This window comes from Brachyhypopomus gauderio, unplaced genomic scaffold (assembly GCF_052324685.1).
Source record: "Brachyhypopomus gauderio isolate BG-103 unplaced genomic scaffold, BGAUD_0.2 sc148, whole genome shotgun sequence".
Classification (NCBI taxonomy): Eukaryota; Metazoa; Chordata; class Actinopteri; order Gymnotiformes; family Hypopomidae; genus Brachyhypopomus; species Brachyhypopomus gauderio.
Genome location: NW_027506969.1, coordinates 69,415 through 92,798, shown reverse-complemented (window position 1 = coordinate 92,798; position 23,384 = coordinate 69,415). Strand labels below are relative to the sequence as shown.

The window sequence follows — 23,384 nt, the reverse complement described above, 5'->3', positions numbered from 1 at the left end:
AATGTGCATTTGATCTGTATATGGAGGAGTCTTATAAGTCAAAAATTTTAAACTACCAAACATTAGTGAATACTATTGAAGGCTTAGGATTTAAATGCCAACTGATAGTCCTGGTGTTCGGAAGTCTTGGTCATGTACATAAACTTCCAGTACGTGGTCTTAGACTTGGGGGAGTTAGCAAAACAAAAGCCAAACAGGTGGTGAGATGTTGCTCAATCTCAGCAATTATTGTGGAGTCTGCACATTTGGAAAAGGCGCTGTTTTCTTTATCCTTGAAATCGCACTTGAGAAATGAACTGTATACCATGCTGGATGTTTTTTTTAGCAATATTTTGTTTCCTGATGATGTTATTTACTGTATATGGAATCAAATAAAGTATAAAGTTTGTGTTTGTGTTTGTGTGTGTGTGTGTGTGTGTGTTTGTGTTTGTGTGTGTGTTTGTGTGTGTTTGTGTGTGTTTGTGTGTGTGTGTGTGTGTGTGTCAGGCTTTGCAGGATCTATTAGGAGCAGAGATCCCTCCTCTTTTATTGAAGCAACCAGAGATGGTGGAGGGGGGTGTGTCAGTTCAGAGCTCCACCTCACCATGGAGTGACAGACACAGACTGCTAGTGCATGACCCAGGGGCGGAGCCTCCAAATGCTGTGCCACGCCTTCTTCTGGACTTCCTGAACAGGCAGAAGAAGGTGAGGGGGCGGAGCAGGAAGAACTCTGCACGTGGATGCTTTGGCATGAAAGTGGACCGCATTGGTGCTCTCAGTGGCATGGGGTGCTAACACACACAGGTATGGGGTGCTAACACACACAGGTATGGGGTGCTAACACACACAGGTATGGGGTGCTAACACACACAGGCATGGGGTGCTAACACACACAGGTATGGGGTGCTAACACACACAGGCATAGGGTGCTAACACACACAGGTATGGGGTGCTAACACACACAGGCATGCGGTGCTAACACACACAGGTATGGGGTGCTAAAACACAAAGGTATGGGGTGCTAACACACACGGGTAAGGGGTGCTAACACACACAGGTATGCACACAAACACTCATACACATATATATTCATACATACATACACACATTTATTTATACATTATATATTACCCTACCCTAACACACCTTCTTAGACCTGCTCTGGTGCTTTTGCTGAGCTTTATGATAAAGCCTAAATCCAATAATGTGGTTTGAATGTTTTCAAGACCTGCAGTGATGGTGAATGGAAGTTCTGAGAGCTTTCCTCTGTTTGAGGAATCATCTGGACCTGCCTGGACACGTGTGAGAGATGCCTGCTGCTGTAGGAGTGTCTATTCTTCCTCATAGACTTGACTCGTCTCTCATCCCTCAAACCCTCTTCTCCCCCAAATCAATGAGAAGAAGAAGGATAGGAACTCATTTGGTCTGGGACGTGCAACACCCACCCCGAAACACCCACACGACAACACTCTGCCCGAAATGTCTGAGACTCTTCACTCAAGAGAAGAAATGCTGTATTTGACTGTGTTTAAAGACACAGTCCTTGCGGTGTTTGTGTTTAAAGACACAGTCCTTGCTGTATTTGACTGTGTTTAAAGACACAGTCCTTGCTGTATTCGACTGTGTTTAAAGACACAGTCCTTGCTGTGTTTGACACTATTGCATGTGACTGACACCCAGCTCAGCTGGTCTGGCTGCAGTTTGAACTAACATAGCAATAGTGTAACACAACTGACTACTGACTGACTTAAAGACAAGTCAATTAATCAGAAGAATGTCTAGGAAATATTTAGGTAAGCAGTCTGATCAGATCTATGATCAGATCATAGATCAGAGCCTGGATCAGATCTATGATGTGATAATTTGAGGTAGTGATAGCCTCAAATCTGACCTGCAGTCAGTTATCTGGAATACACCTCTCCCTGGTGTCTATTACCATATGACCTGTCCTGAGTTTTCTTTCAGGGCTAAATGTGTATGTGTGTACTCACTGCGTATACATGCTCATCTTTATCATCTGCACTAGCGGATGTGATGGCATTTCTGTTCATGTTTGCACTCTGTAGATTAGGACATTTTTGCTTCCGGTGGAAAGTTAACATGAGTTTAACCCTGTCTGTGTTTGTTTTGTGTGTGCAAATGTTATTTATAATGTATAATCAATGATTAAATATCAGATCAAAATTTGCAAAGCTGAAACCGTGAAGTAAATAATATAGTATATATTGACTGTACTATTAATTCAAACATGTTTTACATTCATTGGCTGGTTTCCTTTTACTCAGGGATAAAGTTTCATAACTATGTTTTGAATCAAATATAAACACTGAATTCTGTTCTTCTACCCAGCAGTTTCATACTCTCCTCCTAGAAAGGGTACAGCACCAGTTGTCTGCCATCACTGCTTGATTGTACTTTACTGTTTCTTGAAACAGTCTTTGTGCTTATAGGAATGTAGTTTACTTGTCATTGTAGATTCAACTCTACGCATATAGTCTCAAGTTTTATTTCAAATGTAAACATGCATCTGAAAACGTTCTCAGAAGAACATAACGGAGAACTTAACGCCCAGAATATGGAGTAAAAAAGATTAAATGGCCCACAAACGCAGAACGAGTTCAGAGCCCATCAAGATGTTTTCATCTTAGAAGATCACGGTCCAGCAGAAGAGGTTTAAAAAATGTTTGAGTTACTGAAGTAAAGAAGAGGTAAAACAAACAGAAAGCAAGACGTTACTATCTGGGTAGTTCAGTTAGCGTAGAAGCCAGTTAACGTTGATAATTCTGACATTTCGGCAAAACTTTTAATTCTAGCTAGTAGCTAAATAAATCATTAATTGTCATCTTAATCATTTAGCTAACATAGACCTATATCTCACTCAGGCAAATAAATTATTTTTATGTAGGTAGCTAGCTATGCTAGTCACGCGAGTGCGGTCGGCAGCACCCCATCTTGACAGACTCTAGTTCATCGTGACAGACTAGTTAATCTTGACAGACTCTTGTTAATCTAGACATACTCTTGTTCATCTTGACAGACTCTTGTTAATCTTCTAGACAGACTCTAGTTCATCTTGACAGACACTCTAATCTTGACGGTTTGGCTTCATAAAGCCACACGTAGCTAATGAACCTAGTAAAACAATGGACATTTATCAGGATTCATGAACTCAAGTGAAATTGGGCTGGACTGTTAACTAAACTAACAAAATGCTCCATACAAACAACAACAAAAAACTTGCCTAAACATCTGAGTGTAAACAAAAATAAAACATATTAACAGGTAAAGTATGTGATTTTAGCTAAAGAGTTAACAATTTAACTAGCTTCATTTTAATGTTTTCAGAAACCCTGATGTCTGTCAATCAATCAATAAATCAATCAAAGTTTATTTGTATAGCGCTTTTCACAACACATGTTGTCACAAAGCGCTTTACAGGATTTAAAAGGTTAACAATACTATGGGTCCAGAACCTTATGGGACCCTATGGGTCCAGAACCCATGTCTGTCCTTTGCATAATTTAAGATTTTTTTATTTTAATGTGTATCTTATTTTAAATCTGGTTCTAAATTGTGTTAGTATTATATTGACTGACAGGATTTTGGTTATGGGTGGTGCATGTCCGTGTACACGCAAGTCTGCACCGTCGGTGGGTGTGTTGCCAGGTCCTACAAAAATATCCCGCCCAAAGTCAGTGTAAAATCCGCCCATCAGAAGCCTAAACTAGCCCAAAGGCCAAAGTTGTTGGGGGGGGGGGGGGGGGGGGTATTGGCGGCGAGTGTAAGTTGTTGAGCGGGGGGGGGGTGTAAATTGTCGACCCGGGAAGCAGTGTTAAAATAGAGACAAATTAAGTATCATATCGCCATCGATTCTTAGTGTTGACTTGTAACTCCCGCGCTGGCCCAACTCAAAAGTAGCCCAAAAAACCGCACCCCGCGCGACCCCAGAATTTTTACCCGCGGAAGGAGTTTCAAACAAACCCAATTTGGCGTGAAAACAGCGAACCTGGCAACTCTGCTGCACCCGCGGCTCGCCGAGGACGGCAACTGAAGAGCATGAGCGGTCATCTCAGAGTTTTCAAAAGTCTCCAATAAAACCACAAAAAATCGTTAGACTCTTTTATTTTTTGACATGTCACTTAATAGGTTGCCAGGGTCAACAGGAAAGGCGGGTAAAGCGATAGAACTGTCCGGGCTCCAAGGTGGTGGAATGAACTTCCCTTGTGTGTCCGAACATCGGAGTCACTTGCTGTCTTCAGACGCCGACTGAAGACCCACGTCTTTCAAGTGCACTTTACATAATTATGCTTCGTCTATTGTGCTTTATCGTCTCTTTCCTCAGGTGCTTGTTACAGGTATTGCTTACTGTCTCAGGTATTGTGCATAATTGGGTTATAGGAATTGCTTACTGTCTTATTCCTCGGGTGATGTGTATATTCAGGTATAATAATGACTTGGCATAATTGTTAGGTATCATATGACTTTCGTCTAGTGGTTTTTCCAGCTTAGAGTACCTTGTGTTCAGGACTATCTATTCTACCTTGGAGATTCCAAGCAACTACGTAGCACTTTTGTAAGTCGCTCTGGATAAGAGCGTCTGCTAAATGCCATAAATGTAAATGTAACTGACCAAAACACGCGGACAATATAGGAACTGCATATTTAAAATAAAATTGAGTTTATAAAACGGAGTTTATTCTTCTTTAATAATGCAGGTTTACTCCGCGGGCAGGACTGAATCCCCTGGCGGGCCGTATGTTTGGCACCCCTGCGCTAGAGAGTCTGAAAAGTCGCTAAGGGGAGACTGCGGTCAAGCCAGCCCTCACTTAAAAAATCTTGGTCAAGCCAGCCCCCAAAAAAATTGCGAAGTTGCGCGTATTTCATAGATTACGGTAAAGGGTGATGTGGCCTGTGATTCCACATTTAAATCTAAATGGTGAACAGAATGAGTAAAAAGTAAATTATTACATTTTGTTACTTTTACACCGTTTTATATTTACAGTGTCATTAAAAAAAATCCTCCTGATTGCACTGAATAATTTCACTATAGAATGGTAGAACACCACCTACAGATGTCACTCATGTAAGATCAAGAAGATCTGATGTGGCATTTCAAAGTAAAGGTCCCTCAAATTTCCATATTTGATTAACTTTATTCTATGTTTACAGGGTCATTAAAAAAATCCTCCTGATTGCACTCAATAATTTCAATACAGTATGGTAGAACACCACCTAGAGATGTCACTCAGTCAAGATCAAGAAGATCTGATGTGGCATTTCAAAGTAAAGGTCCCTCAAATTACCATATTTGATAAACTTTATTCTATGTTTACAGTGTCATAAATAAAAATCCTCCTGATTGCACAGGATAATTTTACTACAGAATGGTAGAACACCACCTACAGATGTCACTCAGTCAATATCAAGAAGATCTGATGTGGCATTTCAAAGTAAAGGTCCCTCAAATTACCATATTTGATAAACTTTATTCTATGTTTACAGTGTCATAAATAAAAATCCTCCTGATTGCACAGGATAATTTTACTACAGAATGGTAGAACACCACCTACAGATGTCACTCAGTCAATATCAAGAAGATCTGATGTGGCATTTCAAAGTAAAGGTCCCTCAAATTTCCATATTTGATCATTTTTTTCTATGTTTACAGGGTCATAAAAAAATCCTCCTGATTGCACTCAATAATTTCACTACAGTATGGTAGAACACCACCTAGAGATGTCACTCATGTAAGATCAAGAAGATCTGATGTGGCATTTCAAAGTAAAGGTCCCTCAAATTACCATATTTGATTAACTTTATTCTATGTTTACAGGGTCATTAAAAAAAATCCTCCTGATTGCACTCAATAATTTCACTACAGTATGGTAGAACACCACCTAGAGATGTCACTCAGTCAAGATCAAGAAGATCTGATGTGGCATTTCAAAGTAAAGGTCCCTCAAATTACCATATTTGATAAACTTTATTCTATGTTTACAGTGCCATAAATAAAAATCCTCCTGATTGCACAGGATAATTTCACTACAGTATGGTAGAACACCACCTAGAGATGTCACTCAGTCAAGATCAAGAAGATCTGATGTGGCATTTTAAAGTAAAGGTCCCTCAAATTACCATATTTGATAAACTTTATTCTATGTTTACAGTGTCATAAATAAAAATCCTCCTGATTGCACAGGATAATTTCACTACAGAATGGTAGAACACCACCTACAGATGTCACGCAGTCAAGATCAAGAAGATCTGATGTGGCATTTCAAAGTAAAGGTCCCTCAAATTTCCATATTTGATAAACTTTATTCTATGTTTACAGTGTCATAAATAAAAATCCTCCTGATTGCACAGGATAATTTCACTACAGAATGGTAGAACACCACCTACAGATGTCACTCATGTAAGATCAAGAAGATCTGATGTGGCATTTCAAAGTAAAGGTCCCTCAAATTACCATATTTGATTAACTTTATTCTATGTTTACAGTGTCATAAATAAAAATCCTCCTGCTTGCACAGGATAATTTCACTACAGAATGGTAGAACACCACCTACAGATGTCACTCATGTAAGATCAAGAAGATCTGATGTGGCATTTCAAAGTAAAGGTCCCTCAAATTACCATATTTGATTAACTTTATTCTATGTTTACAGTGTCATAAATAAAAATCCTCCTGATTGCACAGGATAATTTCACTACAGAATGGTAGAACACCACCTACAGATGTCACTCATGTAAGATCAAGAAGATCTGATGTGGCATTTCAAAGTAAAGGTTCCTCAAATTACCATATTTGATTAACTTTATTCTATGTTTACAGTGTCATAAATAAAAATCCTCCTGATTGCACAGGATAATTTCACTACAGAATGGTAGAACACCACCTACAGATGTCACTCATGTAAGATCAAGAAGATCTGATGTGGCATTTCACAGTAAAGGTCCCTCAAATTACCATATTTGATAAACTTTATTCTATGTTTACAGGGTCATTAAAAAAATCCTCCTGATTGCACTCAATAATTACACTACAGTATGGTAGAACACCACCTAGAGATGTCACTCAGTCAAGATCAAGAAGATCTGATGTGGCATTTCAAAGTAAAGGTCCCTCAAATTTCCATATTTGATCATTTTTTTTCTATGTTTACAGGGTCCTAAAAAATCCTCCTGATTGCACTCAATAATTTCACTACAGAATGGTAGAACACCACCTACAGATGTCACTTATGTAAAATCAAGAAGATCTGATGTGGCATTTCAAAGTAAAGGTCCCTCAAATTACCAGATTTGATCATTTTTTTCTATGTTTACAGGGTCATTAATAAAAATCCTCCTGATTGCACTCAATAATTTCACTACAGAATCCTATAACATCACCTACAGATGTTACTCATGTAAGATCAAGAAGATCTGATGTGGCATTTCAAAGTAAAGGTCCCTCAAATAACCAGATTTGATAAACTTTATTCTATGTTTACAGTGTCATAAAAAAAATCCTTCTGATTGCACTGAGTAATTTCACTACAGAATGGTAGAACACCACCTACAGAGGTCACTCAGTCAAGATCAAGAAGATCTGATGTGGCATTTCAAAGTAAAGGTCCCTCAAATTACCAGATTTGATCAACTTTATTTAGGTTTACAGGGTCTTTAAAAAATCCTCCTGATTGCACTCAATAATTTCACTACAGAATGGTAGAACACCACCTACAGATGTCACTCAGTCAAGATCAAGAAGATTTGATGTGGCATTTCAAAGTAAAGGTCCCTCAAATAACCAGATTTGATCAATTTTACTGTATGTTTACAGTGTCATTAAAAAAAATCCTGCTGATTGCACTCAATAATTTCACTATAGAATGGTAGAACACCACCTACAGATGTCACTCATGTAAGATCAAGAAGATCTGATGTGGCATTTCAAAGTAAAGGTCCCTCAAATTTCCATATTTGATCATTTTTTTTCTATGTTTACAGGGTCATTAATAAAAATCCTCCTGATTGCACTCAATAATTTCACTACAGAATGGTAGAATACCACCTAAATGTGTCTCTCAGTCAAGATCAAAAAGATCTGATGCATTATTTCAAAATAAAGGTCCATCAAATGACCAGATTTGATCAATTTTACTCTACATTTACAGTGTCATTAAAAAGAATCCTTCTGATTGCTCAGAATAATTTCACTACAGAATGATAGAATACCAACTAAAGGTGTCACTCTGTCAAGATCAAGCAGATGTGATGTGCCATTTCAAAATAAAGGCCCTCTAAATTATCATTTTGATCAATTTTACTCTGCATTTACACTGTCATTAAAATGAATCCTTCTGATTGCACAGAATAATTTCACTACAGAATGGTACAATACCACCTAAAGGTGTCACTCAGTCAAGATCAAGAAAATGTGATGTGTCATTTCAAAATAAAGGTTCCTGAAATTACTAAAATATGGAGTAATAATCAAAAAAATGTTTAGTCCACTACAGACCTTTCTATATGTCTGTGGAGTTGCTGCACCTAAATAAAACACTTCGATTCCTGTTTTCAGAAGCTAGACAGAAATTAAATTAAAAAAATAAAACAATGGACATAAGAATACAATCACAGAATTAAAAAAGCATAATGTCTTAAGTAGAATTAAGGAATGAATAACATATAAGAGCTATACAGTTGCTTTATAAAAAGTAAAGTGAAATAAAACAGAGTATCAAATGTTTTGCGCTATATTCATATTCACAGTTCTGTATAGTATCTGTATATGAATGTGGACTGCTGATGACCAGAGTTTCTTTGGGAGTAGTGCTGGCTGTACACGCAATATTCTGTACATCTAGGTGGTCTGCTGATGTGTGGGTTTTACTAGGAGCAGTGTGGGTTGTGTAGTCTAACAGCAGTGGAAAAGATGAAGAAAACTATGAAGACTAAAGTGAAGAAACTATTGACTGTAGCAGCTGTCCAGTGCTGTCTAAGTATATTGCCATCTCTTGCACTGGGTCCAAGAGGTTTATCAGGACAGACCAGGCCCTCTTAATGAGTTGGTCATTCTGCTTCCTGTCTGCAGTCAAGATGCTGCTGCCCCATTATCATTCCATTGCTTAGTAAACCTTGATGTTTTATCATTTATTCAGCAGGTTGCTGCTGAACAATGAATGGGAATTAGTTCAAATAAGCAAACGTCTTCCTAGAATTGATTAAAACAATAAAACAGGGGCATTGGAAAGCCGTTTGCCCCAAATCCCACACACATGCCTAACATTGTATTGTATCTTCTAGGAGGTCAGGCAGTGTTCTTCTTCTTCTTTCTGCTATTCCCGTTTAGGGGTCGCCACAGCGGATCAAACTCCTCCATCTGGCCCTGTCTTGAGTGTCCTCCACTGACACACCAGCCACTCTCATATCCTCTTCCACTGCATCCATAAACCTCCTCTTAGGTCTACCTCTCCTCCTCTTGCCTGGAAGTTCCATCCTCAAGACCCTCCTACCAATATACCTCTCCTCCCTCCTCTGTACATGTCCAAACCACCTCAATCTCGCTTCTCTAACTTTATCTCCAAAACATGCTACATGTGCTGATCCTCTAATAAACTCATTTCTAATCCTATCCTTCCTCGTCACTCCAAATGAGAATCTCAACATCTTCATCTCAGACACCTCCATCTCCCTCACCTGTCTCTTTGTCAGTGCCACTGTCTCCAGTCCATACAACATAGCAGGTCTCACTACTGTCCTATAGATCTTTCCTTTCATTCTTGCTGACACCCTTCTATCACAGATCACCCCAGACACTTTATGCCATCCACCCCAGCCTGCCTGCACTCTCTTCTTTACCTCTCTTTCACTTCCTCCATTACTCTGTACCCTTGACCCTAAGTAGGTAAACTCGTCAACCTTCACCAAATCAACTCCTTGTAACTGGACCTGTCCACCGTCTGCCCTCTCATTCACACACATGTACTCTGTTTTACTCCTGCTCACTTTCTCCAAAGCATATCTCCATCTTTCCAAGCTCACCTCCACCTGCTCCCTACTCTCACTACAGATCACAATGTCATCAGCAAACATCATAGTCCAAGGGGACTCCTGCCTAACGTGCCTAACCTCGTCGTCTGCCCATGACAATTGCAAACAGGTGTCATATTCTGCCCTGCTTCATTCTTGTCTTTCTGTCTTTGTTTTCATTGTCCTGTCAGTGCCATGTGCCTGTGTTTACATTTCTGCCATGTGCTCCTAGTGTCCGCCCACTGTCACCGCACCTCACACGCTCATGAATGAATGAATGAATGAATGTTCAATTTATATAGCGCCTTTCAGGATACCCAAGGCGCTTTACAATTTTAACACTGGCAAACTCCCTTATCCAGAGTGACTTACATTTTTAGCTCTTTTTTTTAACATACAAGTGAGCAATTGAGGGTTAAGGGCCTTGCTCAGGGGCACCTCAGTCATGGCCTCAGGTCTGGGAATCGAACCTACGACCCTCCGGTCACAAGACCAGTTCCCTAACCACCAGGCTTCAGAGGTTCCAAACTTCAGAGGTTCCTGCCCTTTGTTTCTAATTGGGATTATGTGGCTGAACACATTGAGCTACCGGGGATGACAAGTCTCACACAACCAATCACACACAACGGCAAGAAGCAGCAGCCAACTGCGCACTCTCTACCAGGATCCACAGCCCCCTGTGGGACTGAATGGGGTGCAGGAAGGGGAGAGAGGACAGACCCTAGTGACAGAGCACCATCCACCACTGGACATACAAGCATAGACACTCAGACAACAGACACAGATTCACACTCAGGGAGAATTTGTCTGGGACTGCCAATTTACCTAACTTCCATGTCTTCGGACTGTGGGAGGGAACCGGAGACCCCGGAGGAAACCCACGCAAACACGGGGAGAACATGGAAACTCCACTCAGATAGGGACTTGAACCCAAGACCCCAGTGCAGAGAAGCAAACATGCTTTCAGTTGCTCTGGTTGTCTCCCTCTTGTTAGCCCCAGCTGTTTGTCATTTGTGCCTGTATATATCCCTGGTTGTTTGCCTTATATTTGCTTGGAGTTTTTTATTATTTTATTGATTTGCCAATAAGTCAGTATTTCTACTTTAATTTTGTCTTTGTTCTCTTGGTTTGTTTGTTTCTTGCACTTGCATCCTGCCTCCTCAGATCACCTGATGTGATAGAAGGTAACTCAGGATAACAGGTGGGCAATGATGTCATTAAATGAGATACATTTATTGATAATGATAGACAGACTGTGACGGGCAGGTGTGAGCAACGAAAAGGAAGCGATCACGCCAAGTCTCAGGGAAAAAGGATGGTTTAATAGAAAGTGTGCAAACCAAAACCCGTGCAATAGATCCAAATTAAGGATATAATGACCAGCGGTCAACTGGTACAAAGACAAGACCTATATAGACAGACAAACGACCATCAGGTGGGAACGGATCACGGGCTCCGCCCACCTGAGGGGCGTACACGACATCACAAAACAACAACAACACAGCCGCTGTGGACAGAGGCGACCGGTAGGGGGCCGCCTCACCGTGACACAGACTACTTAGAGTAGTCTCTCTATATATAAAGAGTCCATATGAAAGAAAGTCTGGAATACAATAAGGGATGTTATTGGTTCAGTAAATTGTTATTATTATTATTATTTAATATTATAAAATATTAAAAATATTTTACATATACACTTTATTTTGAAATGGCACATAACATCTGCTTGATCTTGACAGAGTGACACCATTAGGTGGTATTCTACCATTCTGTAGTGAAATTATTCTGTGCAATCAGTGGGATTCCTTTTAATAACAGTGTAAATGCAGAGTAAAATTGATCAAAATGATAATTTAGTGGGCCTTTATTTTGAAATGGCACATCACATCTGCTTGATCTTGACAGAGTGACACCTTTAGTTGGTATTCTATCATTCTGTAGTGAAATTATTCTGAGCAATCAGAAGGATTCTTTTTAATGACACTAAATGTAGAGTAAAATTGATCAAATCTGGTCATTTGATGGACCTTTATTTTGAATTGACACATCAGATCTTCTTGATCTTACATAAGTGACACCTGTAGGTGGTATTCTACCATGCTGTAGTGAAATTATTCTGTGCAATCAGGAGGATTCTTTTTAATGACCCTGTAAATATAGAGTAAAATTGATCAAATCTGATCATTTGATGGACCTTTATTTTGAAATAATGCATCAGATCTTTTTGATCTTGACTGAGAGACACATTTAGGTGGTATTCTACCATTCTGTAGTGAAATTATTCTGTGCAATCAGGAGGATTCCTTTTAATAACAATGTAAACATAGAGTAAGATGTATCAAATCTGATAATGTGGAGTGCCTTATTTTGAAATGATACATCAGATCTTCTTGATCTTGACTGAGTGACATCTCTAGGTGGTGTTCTACCATACTGTAGTGAAATTATTGAGTGCAATCAGGAGGATTTTTATTAATGACCCTGTAAACAGAAAAAAAATGATCAAATCTGGTTATTTGAGGGACCTTTACTTTGAAATGCCACATCAGATCTTCTTGATCTTAGCTGAGTGACACCTTTAGGTGGTGTTCTACCATTTTGTAATTAAATTATTCAGTGCAATCAGGAGGATTTTTTTTATGACACTGTAAACATAGAATAAAATTGATCAAATATGGAAATTTGAGGGACCTTTACTTTGAAATGCCACATCAGATCTTCTTGATCTTACATGAGTGACATCTGTAGGTGGTGTTCTACCATTCTGTAGTGAAATTATCCTGTGCAATCAGGAGGATTTTTATTTGACACTGTAAACATAGAATAAAGTTAATCAAATATGGTAATTTGAGGGACCTTTACTTTGAAATGCCACATCAGATCTTCTTGATCTTGACAGACAGACATCTGTAGGTGGTGTTCTACCATTCTGTAGTGAAATTATCCTGTGCAATCAGGAGGATTTTTATTTATGACACTGTAAACATAGAATAAAGTTTATCAAATATGGTAATTTGAGGGACCTTTACTTTGAAATGCCACATCAGATCTTCTTGATCTTGACTGAGTGACATCTCTAGGTGGTGTTCTACCATACTGTAGTGAAATTATTGAGTGCAATCAGGAGGATTTTATTTAATGACCCTGTAAACATAGAAAAAAAAGATCAAATATGGAAATTTGAGGGACCTTTACTTTGAAATGCCACATCAGATCTTCTTGATCTTGACTGAGTGACATCTATAGGTGGTGTTCTACCATACTGTAGTGAAATTATTGAGTGCAATCAGGAGGATTTTTTTTAATGACACTGTAAACATAGAATAAAATTGATCAAATATGGAAATTTGAGGGACCTTTACTTTGAAATGCCACATCAGATCTTCTTGATCTTACATGAGTGACATCTGTAGGTGGTGTTCTACCATTCTGTAGTGAAATTATCCTGTGCAATCAGGAGGATTTTTATTTATGACACTGTAAACATAGAATAAAGTTAATCAAATATGGTAATTTGAGGGACCTTTACTTTGAAATGCCACATCAGATCTTCTTGATCTTGACGGACAGACATCTGTAGGTGGTGTTCTACCATTCTGTAGTGAAATTATCCTGTGCAATCAGGAGGATTTTTATTTATGACACTGTAAACATAGAATAAAGTTTATCAAATATGGTAATTTGAGGGACCTTTACTTTGAAATGCCACATCAGATCTTCTTGATCTTGACTGAGTGACATCTATAGGTGGTGTTCTACCATACTGTAGTGAAATTATTGAGTGCAATCAGGAGGATTTTTTTTAATGACACTGTAAACATAGAATAAAATTGATCAAATATGGAAATTTGAGGGACCTTTACTTTGAAATGCCACATCAGATCTTCTTGATCTTACATGAGTGACATCTATAGGTGGTGTTCTACCATACTGTAGTGAAATTATTGAGTGCAATCAGGAGGATTTTTTTTAATGACACTGTAAACATAGAATAAAATTGATCAAATATGGAAATTTGAGGGACCTTTACTTTGAAATGCCACATCAGATCTTCTTGATCTTACATGATTGACATCTGTAGGTGGTGTTCTACCATTCTGTAGTGAAATTATTGAGTGCAATCAGGAGGATTTTTTTTATGACACTGTAAACATAGAATAAAGTTTATCAAATATGGTAATTTGAGGACCTTTACTTTGAAATGCCACATCAGATCTTCTTGATCTTGACTGAGTGACATCTGTAGGTGGTGTTCTACCATTCTGTAGTGAAATTATTCAGTGCAATCAGGAGGATTTTTTTTAATGACACTGTAAATATAAAACGGTGTAAAAGTAACAAATGTAATAATTTAAATTTACTTTCAAGGTTTTCATTTTCATAGACATTAAATACAGTTTGAGTCATGATTTATTAGTTCTGAATTAAACGATTTACTTGTGGAATTAAATGTGGAATCACAGGCAGCATCACCCATTACCGTAATCTATGGTATACGCGCAACTTCGCAATTTTTTCGGGGGCTGGCTTGACCAAGATTTTTTAAGTGAGGGCTGGCTTGACCGCAGTGGAGGGAGCGTGCGCCGCAGCACTGCACGAGCGGAGGCAGTCACGTGATGGAGACTTGGACCGTGTGATCACATGATGGGGGCTGAGACTGCAGGATCACGTGATGGGGCTAGGAGCGTGTGTGATCACGTGGTGATCTCGAGCAGTGAGCGACCGTTGCTGCGATAATATTATTGATTCTATCGATGATTTTGTTTTCCGATCTATGATCTACTCAGCTGGTGTGTTTTGTTTGACTTAATTGTGCGGGACTGGAGGTTATTTTACTGTTGACAGTCGTCACCATGTCGGCAGTCCAGCGGATGAAAGTAGCGAATGAAAAACACAGCAAGACCATCACGCAACGCGGGCACGTCCAGAGAGCCACGGTAACGGGCGCGCGCTCGCGTTAGCACACCGGCTCGTGCTCGGGTCACGGTGTCAGTTATAGCGCTGTATTCATGTAACGCGCTGTGTTTATGTCAAGCGCTGTACTCATGTCACGCGCTGTGTTTATGTCAAGCGCTGTACTCATGTCACGCGCTGTGTTTATGTCAAGCGCTGTACTCATGTCACGCGCTGTGTTTATGTCAAGCGCTGTACTCATGTCACGCGCTGTGTTTATGTCACGCGCTGTGTTTATGTCACGCGCTGTGTTTATGTCACGCGCTGTGTTCATGTCACGAGCTGTGTTCATGTCACGAGCTGTGTTCATGTAACGCGCTTTGTTCATGTCACGAGCTGTGTTCATGTCACGCGATGTGTTCATGTCACGCGCTGTGTTCATGTAAGGAGCTGTGTTCATGTAACGCTGTGTTCATGTAACGAGCTGTGTTCATGTCACGCGCTGTGTTCATGTCACGCGCTGTGTTCATGTAACGCGCTGTGTTCATGTAACGCGCTGTGTTCATGTCACGAGCTGTGTTCATGTAACGCGCTGTGTTCATGTCACGAGCTGTGTTCATGTAACGCGCTTTATTCATGTCACGAGCTGTGTTCATGTCACGAGCTGTATTCATGTCTCGCGATGTGTTCATGTCACGCGCTGTATTCATGTCACGCGCTGTGTTCATGTAACACACTTTGTTCATGTCACGAGCTGTGTTTATGCAACGCGCTTTGTTCGTCACGCTCTGTGTTCATGTCACGCGCTGTGTTCATGTAAGGAGCTGTGTTCATGTAACGCGCTGTGTTCATGTAACGAGCTGTGTTCATGTCACGCGCTGTGTTCATGTAACGAGCTGTGTTCATGTCACGTGCTGTGTTCATGTAATGCACTGTGTTCATGTAACGCGCTGTGTTCATGTCACGAGCTGTGTTCATGTAACGCGCTGTGTTCATGTCACGAGCTGTGTTCATGTCACACGCTTTGTTCATGTCACGAGCTGTGTTCATGTAACGCGCTTTGTTCGTCACGCTCTGTGTTCATGTCACGCGCTGTGTTCATGTCACGCGCTGTGTTCATGTAAGGAGCTGTGTTCATGTCACGCGCTGTGTTCATGTAACGAGCTGTGTTCATGTCACGCGCTGTGTTCATGTAACGAGCTGTGTTCATTAGGGGTGGGAATCGTTTACTATCTCTCGATTTGATTCCGATTTTGGGGGCCACAATTCAATTCAAAAATCGATTTTCGATTCAAAACGATTTTTGATTCAAAAAACGATTTGATTTATAAAAATGTCTGCTTCAGTCTATAAAATCTGCATGATCTACTACAGTCTGCTTTGCAAGACAGAATGACAAATACAGAAAATTAAGTGTCTTTCACATTTAATTAACAAAAATTAAGTGCTTTGGTAAAATAAAATGGTTTTTGTTGTTACCAAAATTCTTGAGCTTCATTTTGCGAGCTGTCAGGGCTGGCTCGGATGCAGTTCCCCCAGCCGTCGCTAGGGGCACCAGAGTCAGTCCCAGACTAAACCGACATAACCGTACGTTCTCAGCCAGTCTCTGCTTTCTCTGTGATTGCTTATCGATTAATGGTGTCTCGCCACCTCTCTCTGTTATGCTTTCTCTTTACTTATTCGAGTATCTTATGCATCGCTTCCTGACCCATCTCAAGTTTTCCCAATCCTGTATGTCTTCCTATCCGTTTTGCCTTTATTTTTGGGAAGGGTTTTATTTTGCTGCAGCGCTTTTTGCCAGTTATTTCTGCTGGTGTCCTTGGTTTCGTTTTCGCGTTGCATTTATCCGCGCTGTTTTTTAGTTACTGTTGTTGTTTTGTTTCTTCCTCCCGTCTCACTACGGTTGAGTGTTATTTTTCACGCGTTGTATTTTCCGCATTGGTTTTTTTGTTTCCTCCGTGCCCTCACGGTTTTGCTTTCTATTCTCGTGCGCGTTGAGTCTTCCGTGTTGTTTTGTTTGTTCGTTCTGGGTCGCTGTGCGCGTTTCCCTCTCGCTAATACATGTGACGAGTGTCAAACGTCTTGCTCTTGCGAGCTGGCACTTGGGTCCAGCCCCGTCGACAGGGGGGGACAACCGGGTCTGTTGTCCCGGGCCCTAGGGCCAGGGGGGCCCATCAAAGAGCCCAGCAATTTAATTTTTATTTAAAGTCTATAATTTTTAAATAATCTTGAAATCTTTCATTAATATAAAATTATGTACTCATAATAAGCTCAATGGCTCAAATATATATGTTTTTTACTTATCTGCATATTTTCCATTAAGTGCATACACCCCCGCCTCCCACTGGAAAATGGTTTGATCGAGCACCGACCGTAGCCGGCTGGTACTGGCCCAACAGCGGGAAATACAGTGGTGGATAGTTAAAGTAAATACAGAAATCTGGAGCGCAGAAAAGAAAGGAAAAACATTTACCTGACGAATTTTAAAGTTGCATTGTGTTCCAGGTTTGAAAAGTGCTGGAATTTAGGCTAAAGTACTTGAAAATGCTTGAAATTGTAACTACTTCGTTTCACAACAAATAGCTGTCTGACTGAACAGTTCTCGTGAAGACGTTAAGATTGGGCGTTTTGAAAATAAACAACCATTAAATAATGTGATAAAAAGCGAATTATTTCGAATCATTTCGAGTATATGTATAAATATTTAACTTAATTAAGTTTAACGTGCTGGAAAATATTGAAATGGACCTTTAAAGTGACGTACACGTGCTTGAATTCCACCTTGTAAAGGTGTATGAACCCTACAAACATGACTTTGTTCATGGCGCTGAAGCGCGGCGCGAAGTTACAAAATTCGAGAGGTGCACGACCTCGCGAACCGACAGCGCGCGAGGCCCTCCGTACGGGCGGAGCCACTGCGATTACGTCATTTTCGCGCGAACCCTCGCGCCGCTGGCGACGCGTCAAGTATAAACCAGTCAGCTGTCAGAAACAGCTTTGATGTGTGGCTATATTATATACTATATGACCTAACAGAAGGATTGTCTGCTACAGAGAAAATTCAAATGACGTGCGGGGGGGGGCACATGAAACTTTCTTGTCCCGGGCCCCAGCAAGACTGTCAACGGGCCTGCTTGGGTCCATCCTTCTCTATATTATTTCTCACCCTTCTCTATATTAACGCTCCCGTGATCACCGCGTTACACAAGCCTTACACACGAGCTACATTGGGTCCAGTTCGGTCTTCCCCGGCATTCGGTAAAAACCAAAATGAACCCATATTTTTTGCCTTAAATGAAGACCGGACAGGTTGAATATCTCTTTCCTCCATGTGTTTTGAACCTTTTCCGCGCATGAGTGTGTCCCAGAACATGCTGCGTAAAGTCTCGTGTAATTTTGTAATTACGTAACGCGAGACTTCACCACGACTTAGAATCGATTTTGGGACATTTAAAATCGATTCTGAATCGTAGTAAATGAGAATCGATTTTTGATATATGAATCGACTAGTGTTCATGTCACGTGCTGTGTTCATGTAACGCGCTGTGTTCATGTAACGTGCTGTGTTCATGTAACGCGCTGTGTTCATGTAATGCGCTGTGTTCATGTAACGCGCTGTGTTCATGTCACGCGCCGTATTCATGTCACGCGCTGTACTCATGTAATGCGCTGTATTCTTGTAACGCGCTGTATTCTTGTAACGCACTGTATTCATGTAACACGCTGTATTCTTGTAACATGCTGTGTTCATGTAATGCGCTTTATTCTCGTAATGCGCTATATTAATTTAACGCGCTGTACTCATGTAACACGCTGTACTCATGTAACGCGCTGTACTCATGTAACGCACTGTACTCATGTAACGCACTGTATTCTTGTAACACGCTGTATTCTTGTAACGTGCTGTACTCATGTAACGCACTGTACTCATGTAACACGCAGTATTCATGTCACGCACTGGAAATACAATATATTGTATTTATTTTCACACGTGCATAATTTGTCACACAGTATATCATAGTTATTCAAATGACAAATGCTCTACACAGTGTATAGGAATATATTTTATGTTGATAAATGTGCTGATGTATTAAATATTACTAACTAGCTCCACCATCATGGTCATGAATTCATGGCTATGAATTTCGTGAATTTGCGGTGGTATCAAATGCTTGTAACCCTGAATTATTCCAAACATGGAATAAAAAAATATTTGGTTCAACTCATGGAATGTGAGGGAATTTTCTTTGCAGCATCTTTTTAAAAATTTTTTTTATATTTTTATTAGGGGTGGGACGCGATCAAAAAAATTAATCGAATTAATCGGAAGCTTTGTAATTAATTAATCGAAATTAATCGCATTTTAATTGCATTTTAGTATTTAACATGAGAAATATTAATTCAAGTTTGAATGATGAATGAATCAATGAACATAATCATAAACTTCAACATCTTGTTTATTTTTCCACCAGTCTACTACATAGACCAATAGATGAGTACAGAAAACAGTTCAGAACACTGGAAATTCTGACCAAAAATGTTGTTTAATTTCGGAAGTTTTGCTCAGGATATTGGAAGAATTGAAGTAAATCAGAAGATGTTTTTAATACCATTTTAGATGGTATATTTTTCTTTAATTTCCCAGGCCTCTGCCACAGGGATCTCCATAGTGCCTAGAAGTGGTCTTCTGCATGCTCAAAGCAAATGACTGGATCTTCATCAGATTCATCATCTATAATATGAGCTGTCACACCAAGATAATTCTTGTTGCTAACAGAGGTCCAGTGATCCCCAGTCAGAGCTCTTCACAATAACCTGTTTTACTTCCCTTTCCTACAGCGGCTGGATTTTCTTCGACATTGTCCTTCTGGACGGCAGTTCGTAACTTGCATCAGTTGACGCAATGTGCAGCGCTTCTTGTAAGCCTTTATCTTCGACCACAGAGAGCGAACAGCACTGTAAATAATGTGACGCGTCATGTATATGCGGAGTCGCGCGCTACATTCACTCGCGAAAGTTTAATCCAGTCTTAATGGTCCAATGAAGGTAATTTAAAAACTAGGGGTGAGTTTCCCAAAATGTTCTTAGCGCTAAGTACTTCTTAACCTCATACGTAAGAACTCGTGCACGGAGAAACATTCCACGGTGCAAAAGTGTCTCATGCGTTAAAATGCGTTAATATTTTTAGTGCGTTAATTTTCCTGTACTTAATTATTCGAAATTAACGCGTTAAAGTCCCACCACTAATTTTTATTGTAATAATACAAATACAAAAATTACAGCAATGAAAATACAGTTTACATATTACACTTTTTAAAAACAAAATAAAGGAAACACCCCCCCACACACACTCACCCACCCCGACCCCATTCCCAACTCGACTCCTTTGCAGCATCTTTACATTTTAGTTGCCCTTTATCAAAATGCTTCTTTGCACATTTCATTTACCATATAGCCTATTTCCTGTATCGTGTTTGTTGTTTAATTTCTCAAGGGGCAACTGACCATCAGTGAAAACAGGAAATATGAGATGTGTGTGTGTGTGTGTGTGTGTGTGTGTGTGTGTGTGTGTGTGTGTGTGTGTGTGTGTGTGTTGCGTTGTAGCGGGTGGTGAATGAGGAGAAGTCTCCGGTGGGGCCGTGGCTACTGGCGCTGTTCGTGTTCGTGGTGTGTGGATCAGGTGAGTGTTCACGTCATTCCACTGAACCAGCAGCTTTCTGAATGTTTAGACTCACCATGGCATAATCACAGTGGTAACAGTTGTATATGTTTAGACTCACCATGGCACGATCACACTGGTAACAGTTGTGAATGTTTAGACTCACCATGGCACGATCACAGTGGTAACAGTTGTATATGTTTAGACTCACCATGGCACGATCACAGTGGTAACAGTTGTATATGTTTAGACTCACCATGGCATGATCACAGTGGTAACAGTTGTATATGTTTAGACTCACCATGGCACGATCACAGTGGTAACAGTTGTATATGTTTAGACTCACCATGGCACGATCACAGTGGTAACAGTTGTATATGTTTAGACTCACCATGGCACGATCACAGTGGTAACAGTTGTATATGTTTAGACTCACCATGGCATGATCACAGTGGTAACAGTTGTATATGTTTAGACTCACCATGGCACGATCACAGTGGTAACAGTTGTATATGTTTAGACTCACCATGGCATGATCACAGTGTTAACAGTTGTATATGTTTAGACCAGGGGTCTCCAACCTTTTTGGAACTGGGAGCTACTTCTTGGATACCAGTTATTGCGGAGGGCTACCGGGGGGGTGGCGAACGAAAGTTGCGTGTGCGAGTGTCAATTGCTAAGCGGGAAGACCGCTAGCAACCGCGGACAATCTATAATAGTAGCAAAAACATAAACGATGCAGCGCTTTGGTGCATGGCGCTATAGTGAGCTATTTTTAAAACAAGCCCGCGGGCGACTCATGACGTGGGTGACCCCTGGTTTATTCAATATTGACGGCAGCCTAACTTTTTGATTGACAGCTAATTGAGCAATAGAACACGAGAGGGAGTGTGTTATCGTGAATATATGTACAATGTACATGCCGTTGCTTGACAACGCGGCCGCGGAGTGATACAGAGAACGAGAATACCGTGCTGTTATCACACATATCTGCAGGGTTAGAACACTTCTCAACCAGTCGGATTGTGAACTAACTGTTGTATAATTGGTGAATAATCATTTAGTGTTAGAAGGGGAGGGACAACTGTGAATTTTGATTGGACATAAATTTAAGTAGATTTCTCGATGGGACCAATTAGGTTTACAAATTTATATGTAATTCATTGGACCTTTGGCGAGCTACTCGGAAAGGGATGGCGAGCTACTGGTAGCTCGCGAGCGACGTGTTGGAGACCCCTGGTTTAGACTCACCATGGCATGATCACAGTGGTAACAGTTGTATATGTTTAGACTCACCATGGCACGATCACAGTGGTAACAGTTGTATATGTTTAGACTCACCATGGCACGATCACAGTGGTAACAGTTGTATATGTTTAGACTCACCATGGCATGATCACAGTGGTAAAAGTTGCTTTCACACAAGTCAATTCTGTGCTCATTTTTGTTTTCAGTGCAGTGCAGTCTGGGGAAACTGTCATGAATGATTTGAATACTCCGTGGTCTTGTTTGCATGACATGGAAAGCCGTCTGTGAAGAATGTGAGAAATGACTCCTGAACTGTAATCCCTGAGTGCCTTTCCTTCCTCTTCACCTCATAACACTCCCCCTTTCTCTTCCCCCTGCTCTTCTGTCTCCTTCTCTCCCCTTTCTCTCTCTCACTCTCTGTCTCCCTCTATTTTTATGTCTCTCTTTTCTGTCTGTTTCCCCGTCCTGTTTCCTCTCTCTGCCTTTCTCCCTTTTTTTCTGTCTCACTGTTTTGTTTCTTCCTTTGTTGTTTGTCTTCTCTCTGTTCTTTCTCTCTCTGTTCTGTCGGTTTCCATCTCTTCCTCACAGCTATCTTCCAGATCATCCAGAGTATTAGACAGGGCATGTAGGTGGCACTCTTTGGATGAGCGGTGTGTTGTTTCCTTGGACAACCCACGGGATGCTCCTCCCTCTTCCCCCAAGCTCAGCAATCATCTCATGATCCTTCAACTCTGCGCCTGTGTTAGTTTCTGTAAGCTCGAACCCACTGTAAAATTGGATGGTTCTCTTCCTACATGGTGGTGTTTGAGTTGTTTAGAGGTGATATGACTGAGTGTCTACTTACAATTTGCAGTGACTGCTGTACGTTTCAGGAATTTTCAGTTCTACTTTGTGTGTGTTTGTGTGTATGTGATTAATAGAGAGAGACAGAGAATAGCTGTTGTTTTCAAATGTGAGAGTGAATCCACAACCCAGCACTGTGGGACCTGCCTGACACTCCCTAGGGTTAACCCTAACCCTAACCCTAACCCTAGCATCTCCTCCTCTCTGATCAATGTGATCATGTGATCTGCTGTAGGGTTAGGGTTAGTGTTAGCCTACACTGTGGTGTAAATGCACAGGGTTGCATCCCAAAGACTCTGTGAATATCCACAGTGCTCACTTCAAATATGTTTAGTGGAAGACTGTCTGGTTTTAAAGAATTCTTTAAATTCTGGAAGACTTGCATTAAAGATTAATCTCACTGCAAAAATATATACTGCAAAATATTCAGTAAGCCATAACTCAGTTGGGCACTATGTCTCCTATAGTGTGGCCCACAGACTGCTTACACACTGCAGTTTTGTGTCTGTCTACAAGTTATTACATCTGTTACCTGATTTTTAGTATATGGTGATTATCATGGTCATTTATTTAACATGCCACGTATCACAAGACCTGTGGCATGCTGCATAAGAGGTAAGAGGTCCTGCGTATCCAGGGTTTCTCTGAAGCACAGGTGTGCACAGGTGTGCACAGAGAGAACATTGATCTACACACAAACATTGACCCCTCAGAACTGTTGGACACTTTGTGTGCATGTCTG

The 23,384-nt window shown here is 40.5% G+C and overlaps 1 protein-coding gene and 1 long non-coding RNA gene across 2 annotated transcripts; both read left to right on the top strand.

Annotated features, from left to right (window-relative positions):
- Window positions 1-545: 545 nt before the first annotated feature.
- Window positions 546-2,237, top strand: LOC143500414 (uncharacterized). The gene is made up of 2 exons (XR_013126786.1): window positions 546-684; window positions 1,206-2,237. It is a non-coding gene; the product is annotated as an uncharacterized LOC143500414 (long non-coding RNA).
- Window positions 2,238-14,574: 12,337 nt separating this feature from the next.
- LOC143500418 (stress-associated endoplasmic reticulum protein 1-like) lies at window positions 14,575-23,289 on the top strand. Its single transcript, XM_076994541.1, has 3 exons — window positions 14,575-14,936; window positions 20,497-20,572; window positions 22,388-23,289. Exons 1-3 carry the CDS (start codon window positions 14,853-14,855, stop codon window positions 22,426-22,428), a joined length of 201 nt encoding a protein of 66 aa, XP_076850656.1. The 5' UTR covers window positions 14,575-14,852; the 3' UTR covers window positions 22,429-23,289.
- Window positions 23,290-23,384: the final 95 nt, after the last annotated feature.